Below are 23330 nucleotides of genomic sequence, written 5' to 3'. Positions count from 1 at the left end.
AATGCCATAAAGATCTCATGCCCTGCAGGCACATTTCTTTAACCTCAGATCCACAATGTGCCTGTCACTACTTTCAGTCACCTCATATTCATTGTCTGCACTGCCATTAACATGGCACTTCAATGCAATCCTCATGAATTGGTACAATCCCATGATTTTGGGACTGTACTCATTTCCCCATGTCATCACCTCAGCTTCATGTTCATTAATCATGTTTATCACCTTGATTATAATATCCTCAAGCATCTTAATGATTGGCTTGTGCCTCGCTTGTAAGATCCATGCATTGAATGACTCAGTCAAGTTGTTGTCCACAGGCTGGTTCTTGCAAACAGTATCAAAGAATGCCCTACTCCAACAATTTGGTGGATACTTTAACAAAACCTCAACAACTTCCTTTCCATCATCATCTACTTGACTCATACTCTTTATCTGATCTTTGAAGTCCTCTTCATAAGTACTCCATGCAGCCCACCAAAGAAAATTTTTTGAACTCACCAGAACCCCATCTCTTACACCATTTTGCTTCTATATGTCTTACGCAAAATCTGAATCGTGACTCAGGAAGAATAGTTTGGATTGAGTCAATCAACCCCTACAAATATCAGTAAATATCATCAGATAATAGTACAAAGAACAAAGAAAACAACTGAAAATAACAGTACAAAGGAACAGTACATACCTTCTGCATATCTGATATAAATGTGATCCCTTCACCCATTTTGAGGTCTAGTGAAGTCTGTAGGTGACCTAAGAACCACTTCCAAGTAAGTTTTGTTTCTTTTTCAACAATAACCCAAGTCAATGGATAAAAATGATTGGCAGAATCTTTACCAACAGCTGACCTTTAGCTTTTCCTTTCAAAAATGTTTCATCCAATCCAATGAAAGGTCTCAAACCACTCTTAAACCCAGACTTCATTGTTTGAAAACAAATATACATCCTTAAAAATCTCTTTTTGCCCTCTTCAAGAGCATCTTTTGATAAGTTAATTATCACATCACTCCCAGGATTGCTAAGTTTCAATTCGTTGGATAGGCGGCAAGCTTATTATATTCATCTGAAAAACTACCTTCAAGTTTCTCCAAAATCATTTCTTTGCCCATTTGCACTTAGATTCACTAACATTTACATTAAATGCAGCTTTCAAGCTTGCCCTCATCTCTTTAACCTTAATTTTCGGATTACTTGCAAGCCTTTTTTTAAAGTAAGCAGCTATTGTATTTGCATCAACTCTTTAATTTTCAAATGCAGGTTCATATGTGTGCTCAGGCTCTAAAGTCTTGAATTTAACCCCACCCCCTGAAGAATCCGTAGAAATGGCGTGGGTAGCCACTATTTAAGCTGGTATTTACTTTTTATCCAGTATTTTTAATGCTTAGCAATAATAGCCACTAGTCTATTAAAATTAATATGAAAAGACTGTGTTATCCTTTCTTCTATCTCTTTTCCTTCCCAAACCCTCTATCAAGCCCGGGTTTGACATAAAAGTCTCTATCCAGTCTTCTGCAAATACTGGAACTAATTTGATCTAAAAAGATATTCTGAATCTGCTACTCGTTAATGTCCAAACTTCAAATCATTAAAAACCTTGGATGCTCTTTCTTAACAATATTTCATCTCTTTGTTCAAACTACTCATGTATTTCAATTCCTGCTTATATGATTCCTTTTTTCTTTAAATTTCACCTAAACGATTCTAGAAGCATTTTTATTGAGTTATGAAAGTGGCCAGATATTTTACCTTTTGCTGTTAATAATGATCTTGATAATTGTAATCTTGATGTTTTTGGCGAGGCAAATACAATCAGTGCAATTCGAGGTGTTATCGGGTTACACAAAATGCATAGCAGAAGACATAAAGAGTCATGGTTGTGGTAGGTACTTGGTCCTGAACTTAGAGTTAGAAGACAAAATGCATAGACAAGCAGTCCTTAACTTACAGTTACAAGTTCAAAAGTTAAGGACATGCAGTCCTTAACTTATAGTTACAAATTCAAAAGTTAAGGACAGACAATCCTTAACTTATAGTTACAAGTTCCAACGTTAAGGACAGGCAGTCCTTAACTTATAGTTACAAGTTCAAAAGTTAAGGACAGGCAGTCCTTAACTTACAGTTACAAGTTCAAAAGTTAAGGACAATAGGTCCTTAACTTTGATTTCCAAGTTCAAAAGTTAAGGACAGACTGTCCTTAACTTACAGTTACACGTTCAAAAGTTAAGGACAAGCAGTCCTTAACTTACAGTTACAAGTTCAAAAGTTAAGGACAATAGGTCCTTAACTTTGACTTACAAGTTCAAAAGTTAAGGACGCTTGGTCCTGAAGTTTGAGTTCCAAGTTCAAAAGTTAAGGACATGTAGCCTTGAAGTCCTGAACTTAGAGTTACAAGTTCAAAAGTTAAGGACATGTAGTCCTGAAGTCCTGAACTTAGAGTTACAAGTTCAAAAGTTAAGGACATGTATTCCTGAAGTCCTGAACTTAGAGTTCCAAGTTTAAAAGTTAAGGATATGTAGTCCTGAAGTCCTGAAGTTAAGTACAAAAGTTAAGGACATGAGCAGAAGGGTATTTTCGTTCGGGCAGTTAAAGTTTATTAAAGCAGTGGCTAAAGACTAAAGACATTTTAAACGGTGGCTTAAAAGTAAATAAATGTGTTATTAGTGGCCAACCGTGCACTTTTCACGAATAATCCTTAGATATATGACAAACAAAGGGGCAGTCACCAATACAGATGTACCTAAGCCTTGTTGTGTCACTTTTATATTGCTGCAAGTCATAATCATTTGCAAGAGAATACATGTTGATCATTATATCTTTAAATGCCATTGACCTATCTAACTCTTTACAGTCAGTTAACTTATCATTGATGTCCCTCTTTTTTTGTAAAAAAAGTTGCTCCAATCCATCAGAACATAATTCAGGAGAATCAGAATCATTTTCCTCACTATCATTATCACTACAATCAGTAGCAGCTTCAACTTCTACTGGGTGTGACTGGCTATATTAGGTACATCAATTGCTGGTTCACACTCTTCTACAACAAACAAATTAATAACATTACGATGTTTACTAACAAAGTCCAATAAAGTCATAATCCCAACATACCCATCTATTTTATAGTATTTACCAGCAGGACCTTTTACTATTAGTTGTTGCACCCCTATATACCCAAACTAGGTATCATATTCATCAACTAAATTAGCATAAGAGAGCAAGTCAGAGTCAAAACCTTTATTTATGTGCACATACTTCTCTTATACATCAGACGTGGCTTACTAGTCCATTCCCCACAATGATGAAAAACTAACTCAACTAGCACCATCTATAAAAGGCTGCATAGTAATCATGAATAAAATTATTACAGCCTACCATAGTAAATGCATAAAGAAGTAACAAAGACAAGAGGTACAGAAATAATAAATAAACATGTAAGGGAAGCTTGAATAAACAAAAAGGGGGGGGGGGGGGGGGTTAATAAAGGGAATAAGGAAAAGGTACAGATATAGATGAACAAAGAAACAAAATTGAATGAGGTACTATGATAAAGAAACGGACACAAGCATGCATGTGGGGGACCACATAGTAAAGTATCAAACTTAGAGTCCTACCTCAATAAAATAAGCACAAAACATATCTGTAAAAGACCCACATGAGCATCACCTTCAAAGTAAATGCAGGTGAAACAAGGGACCAAATAACAACAAGTCAGCTATTAACAAATACTTCAAATCCTTTTTCAATTAAAAAACCAACCATATGCGACCCTTCTTTAAAAAACAAAAGGGACCACACATACTTGAAATCCTAAATAAGAGAAAGTTCTTCTCAAACAAAGTATCAAATATCATAAATTCCACCAATATACCCTAACCGACCAACAGAAATAGACAAATAATTAGGGTATAAAGTTGAAAGTCACATGCAAACACAAACAACGACAAAATCACAGACAAAGTAAAACCCTAAACGACAAATCACATATCTGAGCACAGAACAGTGAAATCCCTAAACCACGAAGAATAATCTAAAAACCCTAACTTAACCAGAAAAGAAATGTGAACACTAAGACAAAAATGCTTCATTTATAAACAACAAGCATATGAAACTAGCAGAAAAGTTCAGATTTTGGGGGAAAATCTTACCCTAGACAACATTAAACACTGAAAATAGAGAATTTTCTTTTGAACCTTCCACACTCTTTTCTCTCGTTTCTATCGAACGTATGCAGACCAAATGACCCTCTTTGTCAATTTAGACGGGTCTAACTTATTTATTTAGTGGGAAAACGAGTCACGGGTGGGAGACGGGAATGTAATGGGTCTTGTGGGGTTTTAATTTGGTCGATGACATGGCAGCTGACATGGATAAAATTGATGGGGTCAGCTGCTACAATGTCAAAACGTTAGGGTTAGGGGTAATTTTTAAAACTTCATTAACGGTAGGGACGAGAATGGACGAAAAGTATAATGGGTGGCACAAGTAAACAATAAACAATAGTAGAGGGGCAATTTTGGACCTTTTCCCTTAATTTATTACCTTAAGAACTATGTATGCTTCAAAATACTCAATAAAGGATTGAATTATCTAAAACAAGATAATTCAATAGCGAATGTGCTCTTAGATTTACTACTCTCTTACGCTACTATCAGCCTAATGTGTGAAAAATTATATAATTATATATATATATATATATATATATATATATATATATATATATATATATATATATATATATATATATATATATACTATATTAAAAGCACGAAGCCCCTATTCGAAATGTTGGCCGACTTTTTTACCCTTCTTAAGTGTATTTTATGGTGGATAAAATTGTAATTTTAAATACTAATTATTTTTCTGGAAAAGAAAACCAAAAACTGCCGTTTGTTACCTTTTTCTATTGAGTACAACTTATTCCTATTTAGGTTTTGGATTTCATTATAAAATTTAGATTTGCTGTCCATTTAAGGTCGCTAATTAATGCTACGTCTTACTTTGTTTAGGTATTCTTTTGTTTTGTTTAGTTATACGATTCACTAATTTTTCTTTGTTTGAAAAAAATAAAAAATTCTCATGTCTTTTCTTTGTTTAGTTTTAGGATTCACTATTATTTTCTTTTTGTGGAGGAAAACCAAAAAATTGCCCTTTTTTGGAATCCGAATTTCCTTTATTTAGGTTTAGTTCCTTTTCTTTTTTCGGTTTGCATCGACTAATTCTTTTTGGTGAAAAAACTAAAAAATTTAGGATTTAGGCATAACTTTTATTGTTGTTGTTGAATTGACATTGTATCTGAATATTTTTTGATGTATACGTATTTTTTCTTTGTTTAGGTTTACGATTCCCTTATCTTTAGATTCCTTTTACTAAAACTGCAAAATTGAGCCATTAATATCACTTTAGGTTTAGGATTAATTTACTGATTATAATTTTACTTGCGTTGATTTTTAAACTTTTAAACCAAAACCATTAGTATAAAGAGGGAGCTCAATATTTCATTAAAGAATCTTGATAGTGTCGATGTCTGTGAAGGTAAACTTACTTGTGCTTTGAGGTAAATTTTATAACCTTTAGTTTATTTTTGAAGTTACGTAATACTAAACATTCATTATTCTTGATGATATATAGCAATATTAAATATTTTCATGTCGTGATTATTGTTTACAATTATCTAATAACCAATTATCATTTTTAAATTGACTAATTTACATTTTGTTCAAGTTGTTTATCATTAATGTAGTTCGTAACAGAAAATTAGTTAGGCTTTGCAACTCATTTCAATTAAATATCTTATGAATTTAAGTTTACTTTTCCCTATATTTTTATTAATGAATTTCATATTGATTTTTAGACATTGTCGTACGATAAATATTTTTATTGTACTAGAAAGCAGCTAGAGTTACAAGGAGGAAGATGATATTCTAATAATTACGGTAAAGATCCAAACAAATATAAATGTCCTTTTTACTTGTTCTAAATCTATTATTTCAATGTTTTGACTATGACCGTTATACGTAAAAGTCATTCTTTAATATCGTTGAAACTTGGCATGTACGTAAAACAACCTAGTCTACTTCATATTCACCATATATATATTCGTCTTCTACCGTTTTTTATTACAGTTTTTTTGGTGGATAAATTAAAAATTGTGAAAAAGATTTTAAAGATTCAGAATATTAAAAAAAAAAAAAATAAGGGGCAAGAGGCAAGAACTTATGAAGTGATATCTAGTGCTGCAAGCTACAAGGAACGTTATGTATCTTTTGAAGAGTTTTAGGCTTGCGAGTATTTCTATTTTTTCACTCAATGTTTACATTAGATGTTTTATTTCAGTTTGTAGAAATATCTTTTCTTCTAATTTTGATTGAATTTTGTTTCTTCGCTATTTTTTAGAATATTATTAATGTAGTCCTTTCAGAATCAACTACTTAAAAAATCATTGTAAGCATAAAAGAACAGGATTCGATATCATCCGAGATACATGATTATATGATTGAACAGAGAAAGAAAGTTCGATCTTCAAAACATAGAAGAGTAGATTAATAAATATAATCAATATATTCAAACTTTTGTGATAGTGGTTCATTTTTTATATTCTTTTGAAAAGATAATTTACTAGAGTATTTTTTTTATTGATAAAAAGTAGTACAATTTTACGAGGAAAACAAAAATATTTGGTCTTTATTAGTTGTTAATCGGGTTTGTGTTCTTCTAGGAATGAAATTTAAGAATTATTATTCTTTCCAAAGAAAATTCGAGAATAAACTCATAAATCTCAAGGATATGTATTCAAAATTTAAAAACAATTAGTGAACTAAGATGATTGAGGACCTCTTATGAGATGGAGTTCTTACTATTATCAGAGTTATCTAAATATGTTCAACAATAATTATTTTAGGAGTTTTTTTTTCAATTAACTTCTATCATATACCTCAAATAACTTTTTAATAAAATATTAATGTGATTTTTAAAATTTTAATTTATGGAGACAGGGTGTATATATATATATATATATATATATATATATATATATATATATATATATATATATATATATATATCCACTCTTGAGGCTCTTGAAAATTTATATGTGTTCGGCTAAATCTCAACTTTCTACCATTAGTTGCACTTACTATCCAAAATAATTAATATCTACTACTCTCTTACGCTATCTTATTGTTTGAAATTAGAATTCGATGAGAAACTTAAATGATAAATCTAATTTGTTTATTGGTAGACTTCTTACTGAAATAAAAGTTTTAAAATTAATACTAACAAACAAATAGCAGGTCGGAATTTTTATTTTTACGCGAAAAACATCTTTATATGAAAGTTATAGGAAGAAATTTTTTTTCAACTTATCTTAATCATAGTGAGATATATACGTGCAAAGCACGTACATATAGACTAGTTATTCTAAAAGCACAAATGTTTTATGCAAAATGTCGAACGACAAAAATATACATGAAATATTGATCGACTTTTATGCCCTTCAAAAACTAAAATATTTATACGAAACACTAAATAACTGTTGAATAAAAAACATTGAGAATATATTTTTAACATAAATTTGCATGGAATTCTAATGCTAACTTAAGTTTCCGACCAATGCAAAGACAGGTAAAAGGCGAGTCAAGTAACAACGAGTACCGAATACGATAGCTGCAATTGATATCGAGTAAATCTCAAAGGGAGCATGATCAACGGGAACAGATTGAGTATTTGTCATCGGATAGCATTCAATGAGAGAATATTCTCTAACATTAGATGAGCAACCGTTACATGACCTGCGTTACGTACTCATCAATGACTCCTTTATTATTATTTAAAGTGAAGCTTGATCCTAGGATCTTGTTTCCTTAGGTATAACTATAAATAACAGGCTCAACACCCTTTGTAACACATGAAATTCTTGGAGAAACATATGCTATATTTTACTTTCGCTCTCAATTAAACAACTTTATTTGCTTCATTATTATTATTTTGTCCTCGGAGATACTGCGCTCGGAGCCAGACTTGTCATCTACTTCAATTTCAATCGCTAAGTCTCATTTCTAATATTGATATAGATAGATAAATATAGAGATAGATAGATAGATAGATGGATAGATAGATAGATTGAGAATGGTAATAATAATACAATGTCTCTATTTCAATTGAACAAAAAGGAAAAAGATTTAAAAAAGAAAAAAGAAAAATATGGACTTCCCATAGGTGGAGAGGAGTGTTGGATTAGAGTGGAGCAAGAAATAAAGGCGGCAAAAACGGAAGGTTGATTCTCTTGTTGCCACCAGAAAAACAAAATAACAAACCGTATCGTCAACAATGTGACTGGAAAAAATAACAACAAAATTCTGCCGGTGTAAAGGCAGAAATTCGGAAAAATCAACGACTACGTAGAGTCATCGGCCGGCCAGTGGGAGGAGCTCCACCAGCAAACGCCGCCTCCTTCTGGCGTCTCTCTCATTGTTAAAAGCGTTACGTACAATGCACAAACTCTAACCAATTAAACTTAGCCTCTTCAATTCTTTGAAAAATATACAAGAAAAATTAAAAGAAGAAAACCTCGACCCCTGCAATCGAGGATCGATTGAAAATTGAAGGATTGTGTTGGATATATATCAGGTAATTACAGCTGAAAATGAAGGCGAACTGGGAGATTAAGGATTGTTGTAACCACGATCAAGTCATCTTCCTTGTCACCATTGGTGTTTATACCGTCTTCATTTTTATCGTAACCTTCTCTCTCTATCTACTTCTCCTTTTATATCTTAAGTATGTACGTAATTATTATCATGGAAAATAATATTGCTTTCTATTTGAATTTTGACTATTCAATAATTGACTGATTCTTCCTTTTGTACTCATTTTTGCTTGTTCCTTTTAATAATTGAATAACAGCTATGGAGAACATTTATTATAACACCTTTCAAGCTCATCACTGTGTTTCTTCATGAACTAAGCCATGCAATTGCTTGTAAGCTCACATGTGGTGAGGTAATAATCTCTCTCCTCTACTCGGATATCAATCCAATTCCATTCTAATAATAAGTGATAGTTTTCAGCTTCACTTCAATGTATATATATGTTGTGCAATTTACTAGCATTTTGGTTAATTGCTTGCTCTTTGATGTTTAGACAGAGAAATTTAAGATATCAGTTATTTCAGAAACTCTGAAGACTCAATTTACATCACATGTTAATTTTCACTTTGACTGTTCTGCAGATCAAGTTGAACCTAGACTAGATATTCCAACATTGTAGTCGTAGATGAATTTCAAATTTTTCTATTATTCCCTTATGTTTTGAGCATGGCTACTTGATACTTAAATTCATGCATGGACTTAACAACTTCTTATCTTGAGAAGCCCTTTGAGTGTTAATCTTGCATAGATTTTCGAGTTCCAGAATTTCTCAAGAAGTCCTATATACTTTACAAGATTTACTATTTCAAAATGATAAGTTTAGAGGAAAATATTATGGTAGGATCAATATTAAAATGAGACAGAACTAATATTTCTCTATAGTATATAACCTGTATAATACCCCTAGAAGCTTCATCTTTAGAAAGGTGCACTAGTGGGATAATCTATGAAGGAAAAATAGAACTTTGTTGGGACAAAGGAATCGTCTTTATACACTGTATCAATGAATTAGCTATAAAACCTTATCGAACTTCTATTATTTCCTTCCTTTCTTTTATTTTTCCAAGAATTAGCATATTAAATACACGACAAACACCGTGATGGCTTAGTTGCAGAACAAGAAAAGATTAACAAGATGTGAGGAACTTAAGAAATGGTTTAGTAGTGACTATTGAAGCTGAGTTCAGAGAAATGCTTAAGCTGGCTTGGCTATCTCGACATATCCAAAGAATAGCTTGCATCCCTTAACTTTAAAAAGGACATTTAGAAATAGAAATGATAGAGGAAGAGGAAAACTGACAATGTACAAATAGTGGAATGGCTGGCACTGGCCCTTACCTATAGAAAATGAAAGCTAGAAACAGAAAGGATAGAGGAAGAGGAAAACTAACAACATATGATGGATGGTTCCCAGATCAATACAACATATTATAATAAGTTCTTAGTCTTTATATTCTGAACCACACTTTTTCTGGTTTACTAGTACAGGTGGTGGGCATAGAAGTTCATGCCAATGAGGGGGGAGTGACACAGACCCGTGGAGGTGTTTCTTGGCTTATCTTGCCTGCTGGATGTAATTTCTCTTCCTTGAAACAATTTTCAATACAACTTTAAGCTTTCATTTCCTAAAAGACAAATGAAGTGTCCGCTTAAGTTCCAAATTCATATGCATTTCAAGTTAGCTCATCTACCATAGTTTTAGCTCATCTACTATAGTTTGCTTTGTCTATTTCAGTGCTGACAACCTTTCTTTCACTGACTATTGTTGTGCTCCTTTTTTTTTTTTTTGCCTAAAGATCTGGGTTCGTCTTTTTGGGGAATGGTTCTCATACTTGCGTCGACATATGTTCTCACAGCAATGATAGCTGCTGGTTGTTTTATTGCCGCTTTGCTTATCGTGTTCTTCCTTGCAAAAAATGTATGAAACTAAGTAAGAAAAACTTGCATTTATGTGTTGTACAATGATAGCAGATAATCAAGTCCTTAAACTTATTATATCTCAAGCTGTACTTTTTACTTGTGTAATCTAACTTGCTTTACTTTCTTGAACAGTGGACACTTCGAGGACTTTGCATTGGTTTGTACATTCACTATCCTGATAAGTTTTAGTACTTGATTTACAACTGCTTTTTATGTTTAGTCATTGATCTGAACAAACTGGATTTTCCAGGATTTATCATTTTCATTGGTGGAATTTGGGCTCTGCAAATACAAACGGAAGTACGTATGCTTCGTTACGTAATTCTCTTCATAGGTATGTGCTTCTCTTCTTCCTTTCTCTCTCTCACAATTCTGTTGTGTTGCTTATATGGGTTCTCTCATTTACTGCAGGTGTTATGAACAGCTTGTTTTCAGTATATGGTACAAACTATCCTTTCTCTTTGTGGAATAATAAAATTCTGCATTCGCAATGTGACACGGTCTAACAAATATGACATGGTCTAACAAATATGACATTGCAGATATCTATGATGATTTAATATCTCGAAGAGTGAACACAAGTGATGCTGAGAAATTTGCTGAACTTTGTCCGTGCTGTTGTGCTGGTATTTTTTGGGGAGTTCTCTGGTTAGTCATAGCATTAAAACAGGATCTGATTTTTCTCACATTTTGCGGTCATACATCATTTGCTCTTTGTTGAGATTTTGCAGGGGAATGATCTCATTTGTTTTTCTTTGTGGAGCTATGTACCTTGGACTTGTCCTTTTATCTTGAGGTACCTTCCTGGTTGTAAACTTCCTCTTTTTGATCTCTACGGTTTTATCAGTCTGTTTGACGACTGTTTATCACATTTTACATGGTCTTAATTAATGCTATGAGAAAGCTTGATTTGCTCATTTAGGTTCTCTGGGACTTGCATTGTTCTATATACTTCTTTTGGACTGAAGGGGCTAGATTTATGTGCATCATAAAGCTTCTAGTTATGGTTTACCTCTGAATCTGATTCTTTTCACCTTTTTAGGTTCCTTCTGATGGGTTAAGGTCCTTATAATATGGCAGAGCAAACTTGTCGTCTCATCATTCTTTTTATTCTTTAAATGGCTGTTGTATAGTATTCATCAACCTTAGATGTGACGTTCAGTTTTGTCCAGGGGTGCACTCTTATCATAATCCTGGCCGCATTTGTTTTATCCTTCTTAGATGGGATTAGTACAGTTATGACTTACTTTTGTATAGCAAAATCAAATACCATCTTCTAGTTCAGCTGGTTCCTAGCCTGGACTGGGGAAATAGAAATTGTTTAGAGCCTATCAATTTTGGTTTTACTATAGATCAGTTTTGCAGTTTAAAGTGGATTTTTGATGCCTGAACAGGACTTGCAGCTCCTGTGTTTTATTTTTGAGCAATTCACACATAATTCAATTACTTATTTAATGAGTCAAAAATAGTTCTGTTACTCCACTGTTAAAGCGGGTAAATTTCAGTGACCATACATGAATTTAACTCTTGTCATTTGATGATAATATTGTCTTGCTACGGGGAGTAATTAGCTCTTGCCTGAATTATCATTTTTCCTTCCTTTCTGTCTTGGCGTTGATCCTTTCAAGCGCTACCTGCAAATTCCTCCAAGTTATGATAAGTTTCTCGTTTTACCATTCCAAGGTTTATATTACAAGTTGGTCAATAAGGGACTAAAATTATGCACTCTCATTCTGCATTAGATATATCAAGGAACTTCTTGTTCTATTTAGAAATCCTTCCATTCTTCCAAAAGGATTGTTCCATTTCATTTCCGAAGAGTTGAACGAAGTGATAACTGAGATTCTTAATCATATCCGTTCTATCATTTTGATTTACAAAGTTACAACGTATAGAATTTGTCTCAGAATCTCAAGTCTGTTTTAAGAAATCGAATCAATCAACTTTTTATTTAGCTCCCCTATACTGGACCAATAGATCACTAATATGCAAAGAGAGCAAGCAATTGGGACAGTTGAATGCACACAGCCAAACTTCAGATAACACATGTAGCAAACTAAACTACTACGTTTAGTAAAAGTTGCAACACTGTTGCACAATCACAGATATGAGCAAAATTACCCTGTACTAATCCCAACTGGTTAACCGGTTCAGTAAAATCCAACCCCTTATACCTACGAGTAGTCAAAGGCAACATGCAAACACGGTAAACACTACTTGGTGATAACCTGCGCTTAAATTACTTGCAGCGTACCAACTAAACCGACTACTTACCAGGCATGCCAGTCAACCTACAATTCTAGTAAGGTCAAGGATGTTCCATTGTACATGTATCCTACCAGCAAAAGATTTGGGCATGGATTTGGTAATGGCAGCCTGACCTTTTGACATAATTTAGATTGTAAGTTGGTCGTTAGAAGCTTCATCCTATAAATCTGGTGTCCTGATGTTTACAAGTGGTAATATGCATTATCATATGTCCAAATCATCGTCGGGGTCCTCATCTGAATCTGGCATCTCATCATCTGAATCCCGAAAATATATTATTTCACCCCTGCCAGAATCCTCAGTTGTTTGTGGTTTCTCAACTGATGCTTGTTGCTGCTCAATTTCGCTTTCATTAAGCGATTTGCGACCATCATAGATTTGAATGGGTCTACCAGTTCCTGAGAGAGGCAAAACAACAATATTTACTTCCAAATTAAAAGATAAACAAGCCGAAAGGAATGAAAAAAGTAGGTTTATAGGCTGAGTTTCCATTTTATCTTCACAGAAAAGGACTGAATCTGTGGTAACAACCTAAACTAGAGGTCCACCCATACCTTGGTGCTCAAATGGGAGTACGACTTTCGCCCGGTCTAGTCTCTCCTTCTCTGACAGCTCTAAATTGAATTGAACCTATCACAAAAGTTATTCATTAACATAGATGTAGAATGATCTGACTTCTAACTCCTCCTAACACGTGGATGTATCTCGAAAGGAGCTCACTGTAACTGTATGCTGCACCATTCAAGGAAATGGGAAGAAACTACTACTAGGTTTGAACTGCCAAATAACTCACCTTTGGAACAAGACTTTGAGCAGTCATTCCATCTTCAGATGAAATTTCTTTAAATTTGATGCTTGATCCCTCAACATAAAGCTCTTCCCTCTAAGAATAGATCATTACCAGTATAAGATAAATAAAGTGCTCGTGCTATCTTAATTTGCAAGGGAACAATAGCTTTTCCTTTACCATCACTCTGACACGTCCATTTCTGCGTTTAAAGCGTACATGAAATTTCCCTCTTTTAAAGCATTGTTCCACCATCGGGAGGTCCTCTGAGGCGCTTCTCTGTCCGTTTGTTCTTTGAACTATTGGTTCCACATCCGCATGCATAGTGGATAAATATTCAAGAGTGGCAGCCACCTTGGCCTCATGAAGGTCCACATGCAACAAGCAAAATATGCATGAGACCTGGTCTGCAAGAAAAATAAATTAGTTTAAGCAACTCCTTGCGATGCAAACCAGTGAAAGCAAATTTGGTTGCAACAAATTACACAAAAGAAATTCTTTGACAAATTCTTCCATTCTCAATTTCTCCCTCCTTTATGTTTTAGGAATTTGCTGAATGGAATTTTTCAGCCAAGAAAAGCATTTCCACATATCAGGTGATAAAAAAAAGTTGCCAAATACATTCCAAATAGGAGAACAAGGTTACAAATTGATAGTTTTGAAATCTTACCTTTGAAGAATGTCCATCCTTATCCATATAAAAAAGTTTCAAGCTAATAATCAATAAAATGATTAGCCTTTGTACGATATTGATTTTCTGATTTCTTAGTGCACACAGTAATAGCTAAGAGACTCCAAGAATAGATTAATGAATTGAACTGATGAGGACCTTAAGCCTACCTCAAAGATCAGCTATATAAATGAACCCACTACATTAGATGCACCTTAGCAGAAAAAAGAGTTCTTAGGCAAATGACAAAGAAGCTTCTTCTGCCAATGTGTCTTCTCCAGAGAGGATACTGGACACTGTATTAATACCAAGTAATGTTTTAGCTATACAACTCGCAATACAGAGCAATGCCAATATGTTTGGTTCAATGGCTAATGCACCTGGCATTCATATTCCATTTGGGCTCTGTTTGACGGCATTAACAAAGCTTGTGGACTTCTTTTTTCGACTTCCTCCATGTGTTACATCATGTTTATGCCAGGCAAACAAAAATAGTGGATCAAATGTTTCCAGAATAAGATACATCCAGACAAAGCAGCAGTTATAAGAACAAATTACAATTTGCTATAGATAGCAAGGCCACCACATCTCAGAAAGAAGTTATGAAGGCAGCATGACATCTCCTAAAGCATACCACGATAAACTGAATACAGCATATATCTAGCATAAGGAAAATTTTGGTGCCTAAATCTGGGAGATGCAGACATCATGAGTTTCTGGCAGGCAGGAATATCTAGTTGTCTATGTTAACATATAATGTGGCGGTGAATTGATAAAGATGGAAACCAACAGCAAAACTTGATTTCATAGCCAGCTGTCATAACATTTTCACCACATATTTTCATTACTAAGCTACAACACATGATGGCCTGAAAATAATTGTGCCTACCGTGACTGCGAAGATGACTTAAGATTCTTGCAACAGAAGGTAGAGATGAATGTCTCAAGATCTCACTTACCTGGAAAAGGAATTCGAAAGTTAATATGATGGTATTAAGATAAATGGAAGAAGGACGAGAAGGGAGAGATTTGTTGTATCGAAATGACCACTAATATGCAAATGTTCAAACTAATATCAATGGATTTCTGAGTATTAAAAGCTACGCATGACTAAATCGTAGTGCGGAATACAGTTGGTCGCTTTCAAAAACTGAAACTTAAGTAGTTCACTTAAAATTTATCATCATAGCCTTCAAACTGTACGAGCCTTAGTATCTATTTGTAATGATAAAACATTTAAATAGTTGATTCACTGCTATCATAAGCAATCAACCAAAGCTGTAGCTTATTTAAAGTGATTCATTTTGGAGTTAATACTAAAGTACGCATTTAAGCGGTCAGTTTTTCTTATTTTATTTTGTTAAATACTCTTATTTCAATTTTACCTATTAGTGGCGGAAAAACTTTGCATTAGAATTTCGAATTAAACTGATCTAAGATGAATATGAAATTCAGCTCTTTTTTGAGAAGTTAGATAAGCAAAGTCAAGGACGGTATATCAGAGACTTTATCATGCCCAAGTAAATGAATTACTGTGGTGCAGTGAATTTCCAAAAGCAGGTGCACATGCGATGGACCATTGCATTCTAAACAGAGTTCAGTTTCACAGAGCTAGTGATGTTATGGTTCACCAGATAAATTATGCTTCACCTTTTATTTGACGAAGACAAATAAATAAACTTAAAAGAAGTGAGAAATCTAATAGAACACCATGTTTCAGTGAGATATAAATGCTTTCATATACACATTTTCTATTTCTGAAGAATCAGTTTCTGCACAAACTCATTATAAAATGTCTCGACCATTCAACTGAAACAGTTCTTTTCAGTAGAAAGAGTTCAAGGTTATGGAACTATTTAGGAACCATATCTTATTTAAGTTCCATCTTTTGATAGTTAAATCAAGGTAAAACAAGAATTCTCTTAACCTAATCGAGGTCCTTATTACTCAAGAAATTTGACAAAAGCAACTGATGCCTCGACTGCGTATGCAGAAGATTTCCCATTGTGGTCAACCAGACGAGGCAATCAGATACATTTTCCATAATTTGACAAATCATCGAACCCCAACTTATTATATCCACAATTTGCTAAGCATCACTCCATGCAAAAAAACTAGAGTGGATCAGTTGATGAGAGACAACAAGAACTATCTGTGTATAGCCACTAATGCCAGGATAGGTACTGCTGGTTGTAGTAAAACAAAATGATAGCTCTGATTTAGTTAAAGTTGTTAAAATAAGAAACAGAGAAGTTTCCTCATGTAAAAGTACATGAATACTGAATGTGTGCATTCAGCCATTCACTAAGGGACAAAAGAACTATCATGTCTTATATCTGGAAAGCAATGCAGAAAAACTAAACTAAGAAAAATCTAGGAAGTTTCCTCATCAAACAAGCACACAGTTCTAACTGTCATAGATAGCAGGACCAATAACATATTGACAAAATAGAAGGTGCAATAGTACATTAAGTCCGCTGATTGCCATGCTTTCTATGCGATTGATATTTCAACTTTAGAGAATGTATAAAACAAATTTTCATCCGTCGAACCGCATGACTGAAGGCATAAGTGCTTTTCGCTTATGTCAGGATTCCTATTTCGCAGTAATAAGAGAAGAGAACCTTCTCTGTGAATGTAGGACCAAGTTTTCTACACGACTTCTTCTATAAAGAAATTTCCTTCAACAAAAAGGACAAACTACTTATTGGGTGCTCAATATCTAGTGATCACTACACATCTTCGCAACAAACTACAGTATGCAGATATGAAAACCAAACCAACTGTTCCTAATCAATGACGAAGTCACTTGAGAGTTGACACACAAGCAGCATCCACTCTTAGCTCACTAAACCAAAACTGACATTAAGTAGCATTACCGAGTCTATTGCAACTGCAAATCTCCCTTTTCCCTCTTCAACAATTTCTGCCAATTACAAAAAATAAGATCAGTCTGAATTCATCAAAACACAACATAATTTTTACATTAACAAAAATTCTCAAAGCCTTACCTTTTCCAAGTTCAACAATCGAAGACAAAACCTTGTCCAATTCTTTCAAGTTTTTACATAAACTAGTTTTAAGTAAGGTCTCTTCGTACGGATTTCTTACAGTTCCTCTCTCCATCAACTTGTTTTTCCATCCAAGAGGATCCGAATAGCAATCTAAAACTCTTAGCCTGAGCAAAATTCAGTACATTAGCAAAAAAACACGTATTTTATTTCATAATAAATAAACTTGATTCACTAAAAGAAGGATGATTCTAACCATTTACTTGATAAGGAAATGTCGAAACCTTTATTTTTCAACAGTTCAGCATAGAACGACGGAGGCCGAGTTAAAGCAACCAGCACAACACCTCTGTATGAACCATCAGTCAACGAATTTATCAAATTATAACATAAATTAAAACATGATATTCTTATTAGTGTGATAAATATTAAGTAATAAATCGCGTGAAGAGCTGAACTGACCGAGACTGTGATTTACCGGCGAGAATGTTGGAAGTGAGTTGCGTGAGAATATGGTTGAAGACGAAGGAACCGAGAGGCGTGTGGATAGTATCCTTTATACTAAGAGCGGGAGCGTGTTCTCCTTCGAATGCTCCGTCACGGAGAGCTCTGCTGATTGTTTCCGCCATTGTAGAACACACCAAGAGCTGCAAAGGGGAAAATGGCGGAGAAAAACCCTGGGTTTGAAGAAATTCGTAATGTTTATTTTGGCCCCTTGGATTTGATATTATTCACTCGACACCCACTCCTTTTTTCTTAGGAAAGTGACCAATTTTGCCTCAACTATTTGAATGACATTTTTATCTTCCTATACATTATTTGAAACTTTATTATCTTCTCTACTCAAGTTTCAATTTTGATTATATAAGCATATATAATTTATCAATTATATACATTTTAGGAATTAAATAAGTATCCCTTTATATTAGAAATTGAATAAGGAATCAATTATTTCTCATCCTTATTCTCTCTCCATCTCTCTCTCTCTCTCTTCATCTCTCTATCTCTCAATCTCTCATTCTCTGTTCTTTCCCCAATTTTTCTTCCACTGATGTTCTCTATTTTTTATCCTTTCATGTTGTATATATTTTTAATGAAATTCATCAATGAATTTCAATCGTTTTACTATAGAGTTTTAACTTAGCAGTTTCCTTTCATGTTGCACAATTGGTGTTCAAATTAAAATTATCAATCAATAAATTTTGAAGATGTTTGACTCTCCACCATTGACAGCTATTAAAAAACTTTAAAACTTTGAATTCGAATTTGGGTTTTCAAATACCATTATTTGTTTGGATTTGGTGTTGTTGCAAACAATTGAGAATATTATTTGGAGTTTATATCTCAATTTTGAGGGTGTTTGGTGAAGATTAGACTTGATTTTGGCTGAATTTCATATTGAAACTCGAAGAAGAAGAAGAAGAAGAAGAAGAAGAAGAAGAAGAAGAAGAAGAAGAAGAAGAAGAAGAAGAAGAAGAAGAAGAAGACATAACATACCATATACTTACAAAAATGTAGCAAAGTTGTAGTATAATTATATGTAAATTGTATTCTGTTGTAGTTATAGATTTTTTATTATTTGAATGTTGTATGAAAGTTGAAAAATAGTTGTATAATATATGAATCGTTGTATAAAATTTGTATTTAAGTTATCAATACTATCTTTTTTACATAAAGTTGTTGATATGTATAAAAATTGTATTAAGATAGTAAGTTTTGATTGGAATTTTAGAGAGGAAGAGGCACACATCACATACAAAATATATACAAATTATATATAAAATATATATATAATGTACAAAAGACATATAGTATAAAATTTGTATGAAAATTGTATTTAAGTTGTATAATATTGTAGTTGTATTTAACCGGGTAAGGAAGATGTATGAAAGTTATAGATAAGTTGAATATTGTATAATTAGTTGTATGAAATTTATTTTATTAGGTATGTTGTTGTAGATATATCAAATTTTGTATAAAATTTGTGTGAAATTTATTTTTAATTTGTATGATGTTGTACCATGTATTATTCTTTTCTTGAAATTGAATGTGTTGGTTAAAGGCATTGGTTTTTGTAAATTGGGCTTGTGTTGTCATGAAAGAAGTCTCCACTGAATATGTTGTGTTTTAGTTTCCTTTTTCTTTCTTTTTCTTATTAACATTGTGCCTACTTTTGCCCCAGCTTATAGATGTCAGTTGATTTCTTTTGTTGGTAAATTAAGAGGATCCTCATTTTCTGGCTTTTTTATCGTTCTCCTGTTTGCCATCAATTTTTTTCTTATGAGAAGCATAATATGATGTCTGTATTTTATTTATGGATAAATGACAGAAGATATCAAACTATATTCTAATGAGATGGGATTTTCGTCAAAATCATTAGAGAAATTATTCAAATGATTTCAGCTTCACTTATATGCATTTTAACATTGCTACATGATCATTGCACTAGCTGAAGTAGTTTTCTTTCTTCTTTTGTTTTCAAAATTCAGAAAATATGCTTGTCTGCAAAAAAAGATTTAAAAAAAAAAGAACAATTAGGGTGACATTTGCTTAGAAGTATTGCTACTCTCCTGTCTGTTTGCTTTCTTTTCTATTCTTTTCTTTTTAAAAAAAATATAGTTGATTAGGGAAGGAAAAGGTGGTTAACACCATTGTTCCCTCAGTTATGCCTTTTTTCAAGCAAAGAATCCCCTAATTTAAGGCACTAATAATGGATTGGGAGCCTTTTAAGGTGGAATATATATAATTTGTAAGTAATCCTTGTTTAGGGTAATATACAAAATTAAATATTGTATAGGAAGGAAAAAATAGGAGGCACTTTGGTATCAATTTCGTTTTTTTTGGCCCGAAAGTGTACTCGTGTTAGCTAAATAGCTAAAAAAATATCCTCCATTTCCTGAGTCGATAGTTCAATTTCAATCATACAATTAATTTGTAACGACCCGACCGGTCGTTTTGAGCAATTGCACTTCGCTCGGTTGTTTGAGGGCATGAGTAGCTCCGTATGAAGTATTATGACTTATGTGAATCGTCGGTTTTGGTTTTCAGGTTATTCGGAATTGATTTGGAAGAATGATTCTCAGTTAGAAGCCTTAAATTTTAAAGGTTTGACCAAGGTTTGACTTTTTAGAATTTGACCTCGGATCGGATTTGATGGTTCCGTTAGCTCCATTAGGTGATTTTGGACTTAGGAGCGCGTCCGGATTGTGCTTTGGAGGTCCATAGTAGAATTTGGCTTGAAATAGCAAAAGTTGGAATTTTGAAAGTTTGACCGGGAGTGAACTTTTTGATATCAGGGTCGGATTCCGATTCCGATTCCAGAAGTTGAAGCAGGTCCAAAATGTCAAATGTGACGTGTGCAAAATTTGAGTTCAATTGGACGTGATTTGATAGGTTTCGACATCGGTTGTGGAAGTTTGAAGTTTCAAGTTCATTGATTTCGAATTGAGGTGTGATTCGTCGTTTCGATGTTGTTATGTGTGTTTTGAGGCCTCAAGTAGGTTCGTGTTATGATATGGGACTTGTTGGTAAGTTCGAATAGGGTCCCGAGGGGCTCGGGTGAGTTTCGGATAGGTTTGGGTTGTATTGCGCTCGTTTTTGATGTTTCGACGTAGTTTTACAAGCATAAATGGTACTACATTAAGCAAATGAGCTCCAATTTCTGTTCTTATTGAAGCATTAGATCCGTATCGTAATCACGGAGCCATAACAAAAAAAAATTTTCGAATTTGGACATCGTATGAGGATTTTATGGTCATTTTACAAAGAATTGGGTTGCCAGATTTTTCAGATTAATTACGAAATTGCCGCTGAATTCGTATTTAAAAATCTGCACTATTTTCGAATATTGAAACCAACATATCTCCTTCAATATGAGGTCAAATGGAGTGATTCAAGAACCTAAGTTGACTAAAATTTTACAAGGAATCCATTGGAGGCATCAAAGGCGAGTTTTGTGATCGTTTGGCATGGGAAGCGAGGCAGAATAGCTGGCAGAAAAATATATAAAATAAGGGTTTGTTCATTTGGTCATATTTTGAGTTGGGGAGCTCGGATTTGGGCGATTTGGAGGCGATTTTCACCATATGTAATGGGGGTAAGTGTTCTCTACTCGGTTTTGGTTATATTTCATGAATCCATCTTCGTTTTTGGCATTTGATTGATGATTTCAAAGTGAAATTTGGGGGTTTTTGCCTAAAGTTTCATAAAGTGAATTTTTAAGTTTTGAACATCGATTCGGAGTCGGAGTTTGATGAAACTAGTATGGTTGGACTCATAATTGAATGGGTTGTCGGATTTTATGAGTTTTGTCGGGTTTTGAGATGTGGGCCCGGCTTGGGCTTTTTAGCCGATTTTGGGCTTTTGATTAAAGATTCGACCTTTTTCGATTGGGATTGGTTGCTTTAGCATTGTTTGATATATTTGAGTTGTGTTTGGTTAGTTTCGAGCCGTTCGGAGGTCGGAACGCGCGAGATAACATTTTTGGAGCATCGCTTGGCTTGCTCGGTATTGGAATTGGCTTGTTTGAGGTAAGTAACGATTGGAAATCTAGTCCTGAGGGTATGAAACCCCGAATACTATTTTAGGGTGACGCACGTGCTAGGTGACGGGCGTGTGGACGTGCACCATTAGATATTGTGACTTGATCCATCCCGTAGCAACTATAAGTTGCGTATTTGGTTGAAACTATATGATACTTATGTGTTTAAAAATAGTTTCTGTGAATTGGCTTGAATGCCATGTTTGGGCCTTGTGCCAGAGCTGTTTGGACCCTTAGGGGCCTTTTTCTTACTATCCTCTCACTGTGTTTGATTGAAAATCTATACTCAGTCATGTTATACTTACTGATTTCATAACTCGGTCTTTATTACGTTGTTTTGATGCATATAAATGTTGTTTTGGGCTGAGTACCCTGTTTTTATTGAGAGCCCGAGTGCCTCGAGAGGTTTATGACTAAGTGAGGCCGAGGGCCGGATTTGTGAGGATATTTATGGGATCGGGCTGCACGCCGCAACATATTTTACTGATTCATGGTTGACTGAGGCCGAGGGCCTGATTTGTGAGGATATTTATTGGATCGGACTGCACGCCGCAACATATTTTACTAATTCATGATTGAGTGAGGCTGAGGGCCTGATTGATTTATGCCACGAGGTGGCTTGTTATAGCGCTTGGGCTGAAGGAGCCCATCCGGTGTTTGCACACCCCAGCGAGCGCAGGTACCTACTGAGTGATGTTTTGCCCGAGGGGCTGTATGTGAGTGATGGTGAGGTATGCCCGAGGGGCTGTATGTGAGTGATGGTGAGGTATGCCCGAGGGGCTGTATACGAGTGACTGTGAGGTTTGCCCGAGGGGCTGTATATGAGTGATGTTTTGCCCGAGGGGCTGTTTATGATTCCATCATTTTACTCACTGTTGCATTGAGCCTCTGTTTGAGAACTGTTGAAAAATATCTTCAAATGATTTTACTGGAACTGAGTTTAAACGAAATGATTCGATTCAAACTCTACTTTTAAAGCCTGTTGTATTTTTACTGAGATTTCATGATATGAACTTTACATGTGTTTATTGCTCGTCACTACTGCTCAGCCTTTATTTACTTTGGTTACTTACTGAGTTTGCTTATTCACGTTACTCCCTGCACCTTGTGTGCAGATCCAAGCATTTCTTTAGACTCGGTAGCGAGTGTTGATTGATCGGTTGCAGATCTATCAGAGTTAGCAAAGTAGCCGCAACCTTGCTTTCCTCCCTCTTATCTTCCTTTAGATGTATTTAGTTACTTTCCAGACTATGTTGGTCTTGATATTGTCAGATACATTATAGTAGATGCTCATGACTAGTGACACCCCGATGTCGGACTTTTCTTTTCCGCACTTTTGTTTTGATTTGAACTCCTTATGAAGGTTTTATGTTAAGTAGCTTGGAATTTTCTTAAAAATTGAAAATATTATTTTGTTCTGGTAGTGTGTCGGCTTGCCCAGTACCACGATAGGCGCTATCACAACAGGGTTAGTTTTGGGTCATGACAAGTTGGT

The 23330-nt window shown here is 34.3% G+C and overlaps 2 protein-coding genes across 2 annotated transcripts; one reads left to right on the top strand and one right to left on the bottom strand.

Annotated features, from left to right (window-relative positions):
* Positions 1–8291: 8291 nt before the first annotated feature.
* Positions 8292–12009, top strand: LOC109239944. Its single transcript, XM_019406550.1, has 10 exons — positions 8292–8728; positions 8896–8991; positions 10128–10212; positions 10436–10557; positions 10692–10716; positions 10810–10893; positions 10971–11000; positions 11102–11207; positions 11291–11355; positions 11602–12009. Exons 1-9 carry the CDS (start codon positions 8636–8638, stop codon positions 11352–11354), a joined length of 705 nt encoding a protein of 234 aa, XP_019262095.1. The 5' UTR covers positions 8292–8635; the 3' UTR covers position 11355; positions 11602–12009.
* Positions 12010–12573: 564 nt separating this feature from the next.
* Positions 12574–17991, bottom strand: LOC109239947 (elongator complex protein 5). The gene is made up of 9 exons (XM_019406553.1): positions 17758–17991; positions 17552–17644; positions 17296–17462; positions 17164–17210; positions 15174–15243; positions 13795–14021; positions 13621–13710; positions 13382–13457; positions 12574–13225 (listed from the first exon to the last, which is right to left on the bottom strand). The coding sequence occupies exons 1-9, from the start codon at positions 17922–17924 to the stop codon at positions 13032–13034; spliced, it is 1131 nt and encodes a 376-aa protein (XP_019262098.1). The 5' UTR covers positions 17925–17991; the 3' UTR covers positions 12574–13031.
* Positions 17992–23330: the final 5339 nt, after the last annotated feature.

This window comes from Nicotiana attenuata, unplaced genomic scaffold (genome assembly GCF_001879085.1).
Source record: "Nicotiana attenuata strain UT unplaced genomic scaffold, NIATTr2, whole genome shotgun sequence".
Classification (NCBI taxonomy): domain Eukaryota; kingdom Viridiplantae; phylum Streptophyta; class Magnoliopsida; order Solanales; family Solanaceae; genus Nicotiana; species Nicotiana attenuata.
This window is presented reverse-complemented; position numbering and strand designations above follow the sequence as displayed.

Excerpts from the sequence above, each read along its gene's own strand:
- LOC109239944 (XM_019406550.1), top strand. The coding sequence starts at position 8,636 with ATGAAGGCGAACTGGGAGATTAAGGATTGTTGTAACCACGATCAAGTC. Across the intron at positions 11,001-11,101 it reads CAGCTTGTTTTCAGTATATG|ATATCTATGATGATTTAATA; the intron begins GTACAAACTATC and ends ATGACATTGCAG. Across the intron at positions 11,208-11,290 it reads ATTTTTTGGGGAGTTCTCTG|GGGAATGATCTCATTTGTTT; the intron begins GTTAGTCATAGC and ends GAGATTTTGCAG.
- LOC109239947 (XM_019406553.1), bottom strand. The coding sequence starts at position 17,924 with ATGGCGGAAACAATCAGCAGAGCTCTCCGTGACGGAGCATTCGAAGGA. Across the intron at positions 17,645-17,757 it reads GCCGGTAAATCACAGTCTCG|AGGTGTTGTGCTGGTTGCTT; the intron begins GTCAGTTCAGCT and ends TGGTTCATACAG. Across the intron at positions 17,211-17,295 it reads GATTGTTGAACTTGGAAAAG|AAATTGTTGAAGAGGGAAAA; the intron begins GTAAGGCTTTGA and ends TGTAATTGGCAG.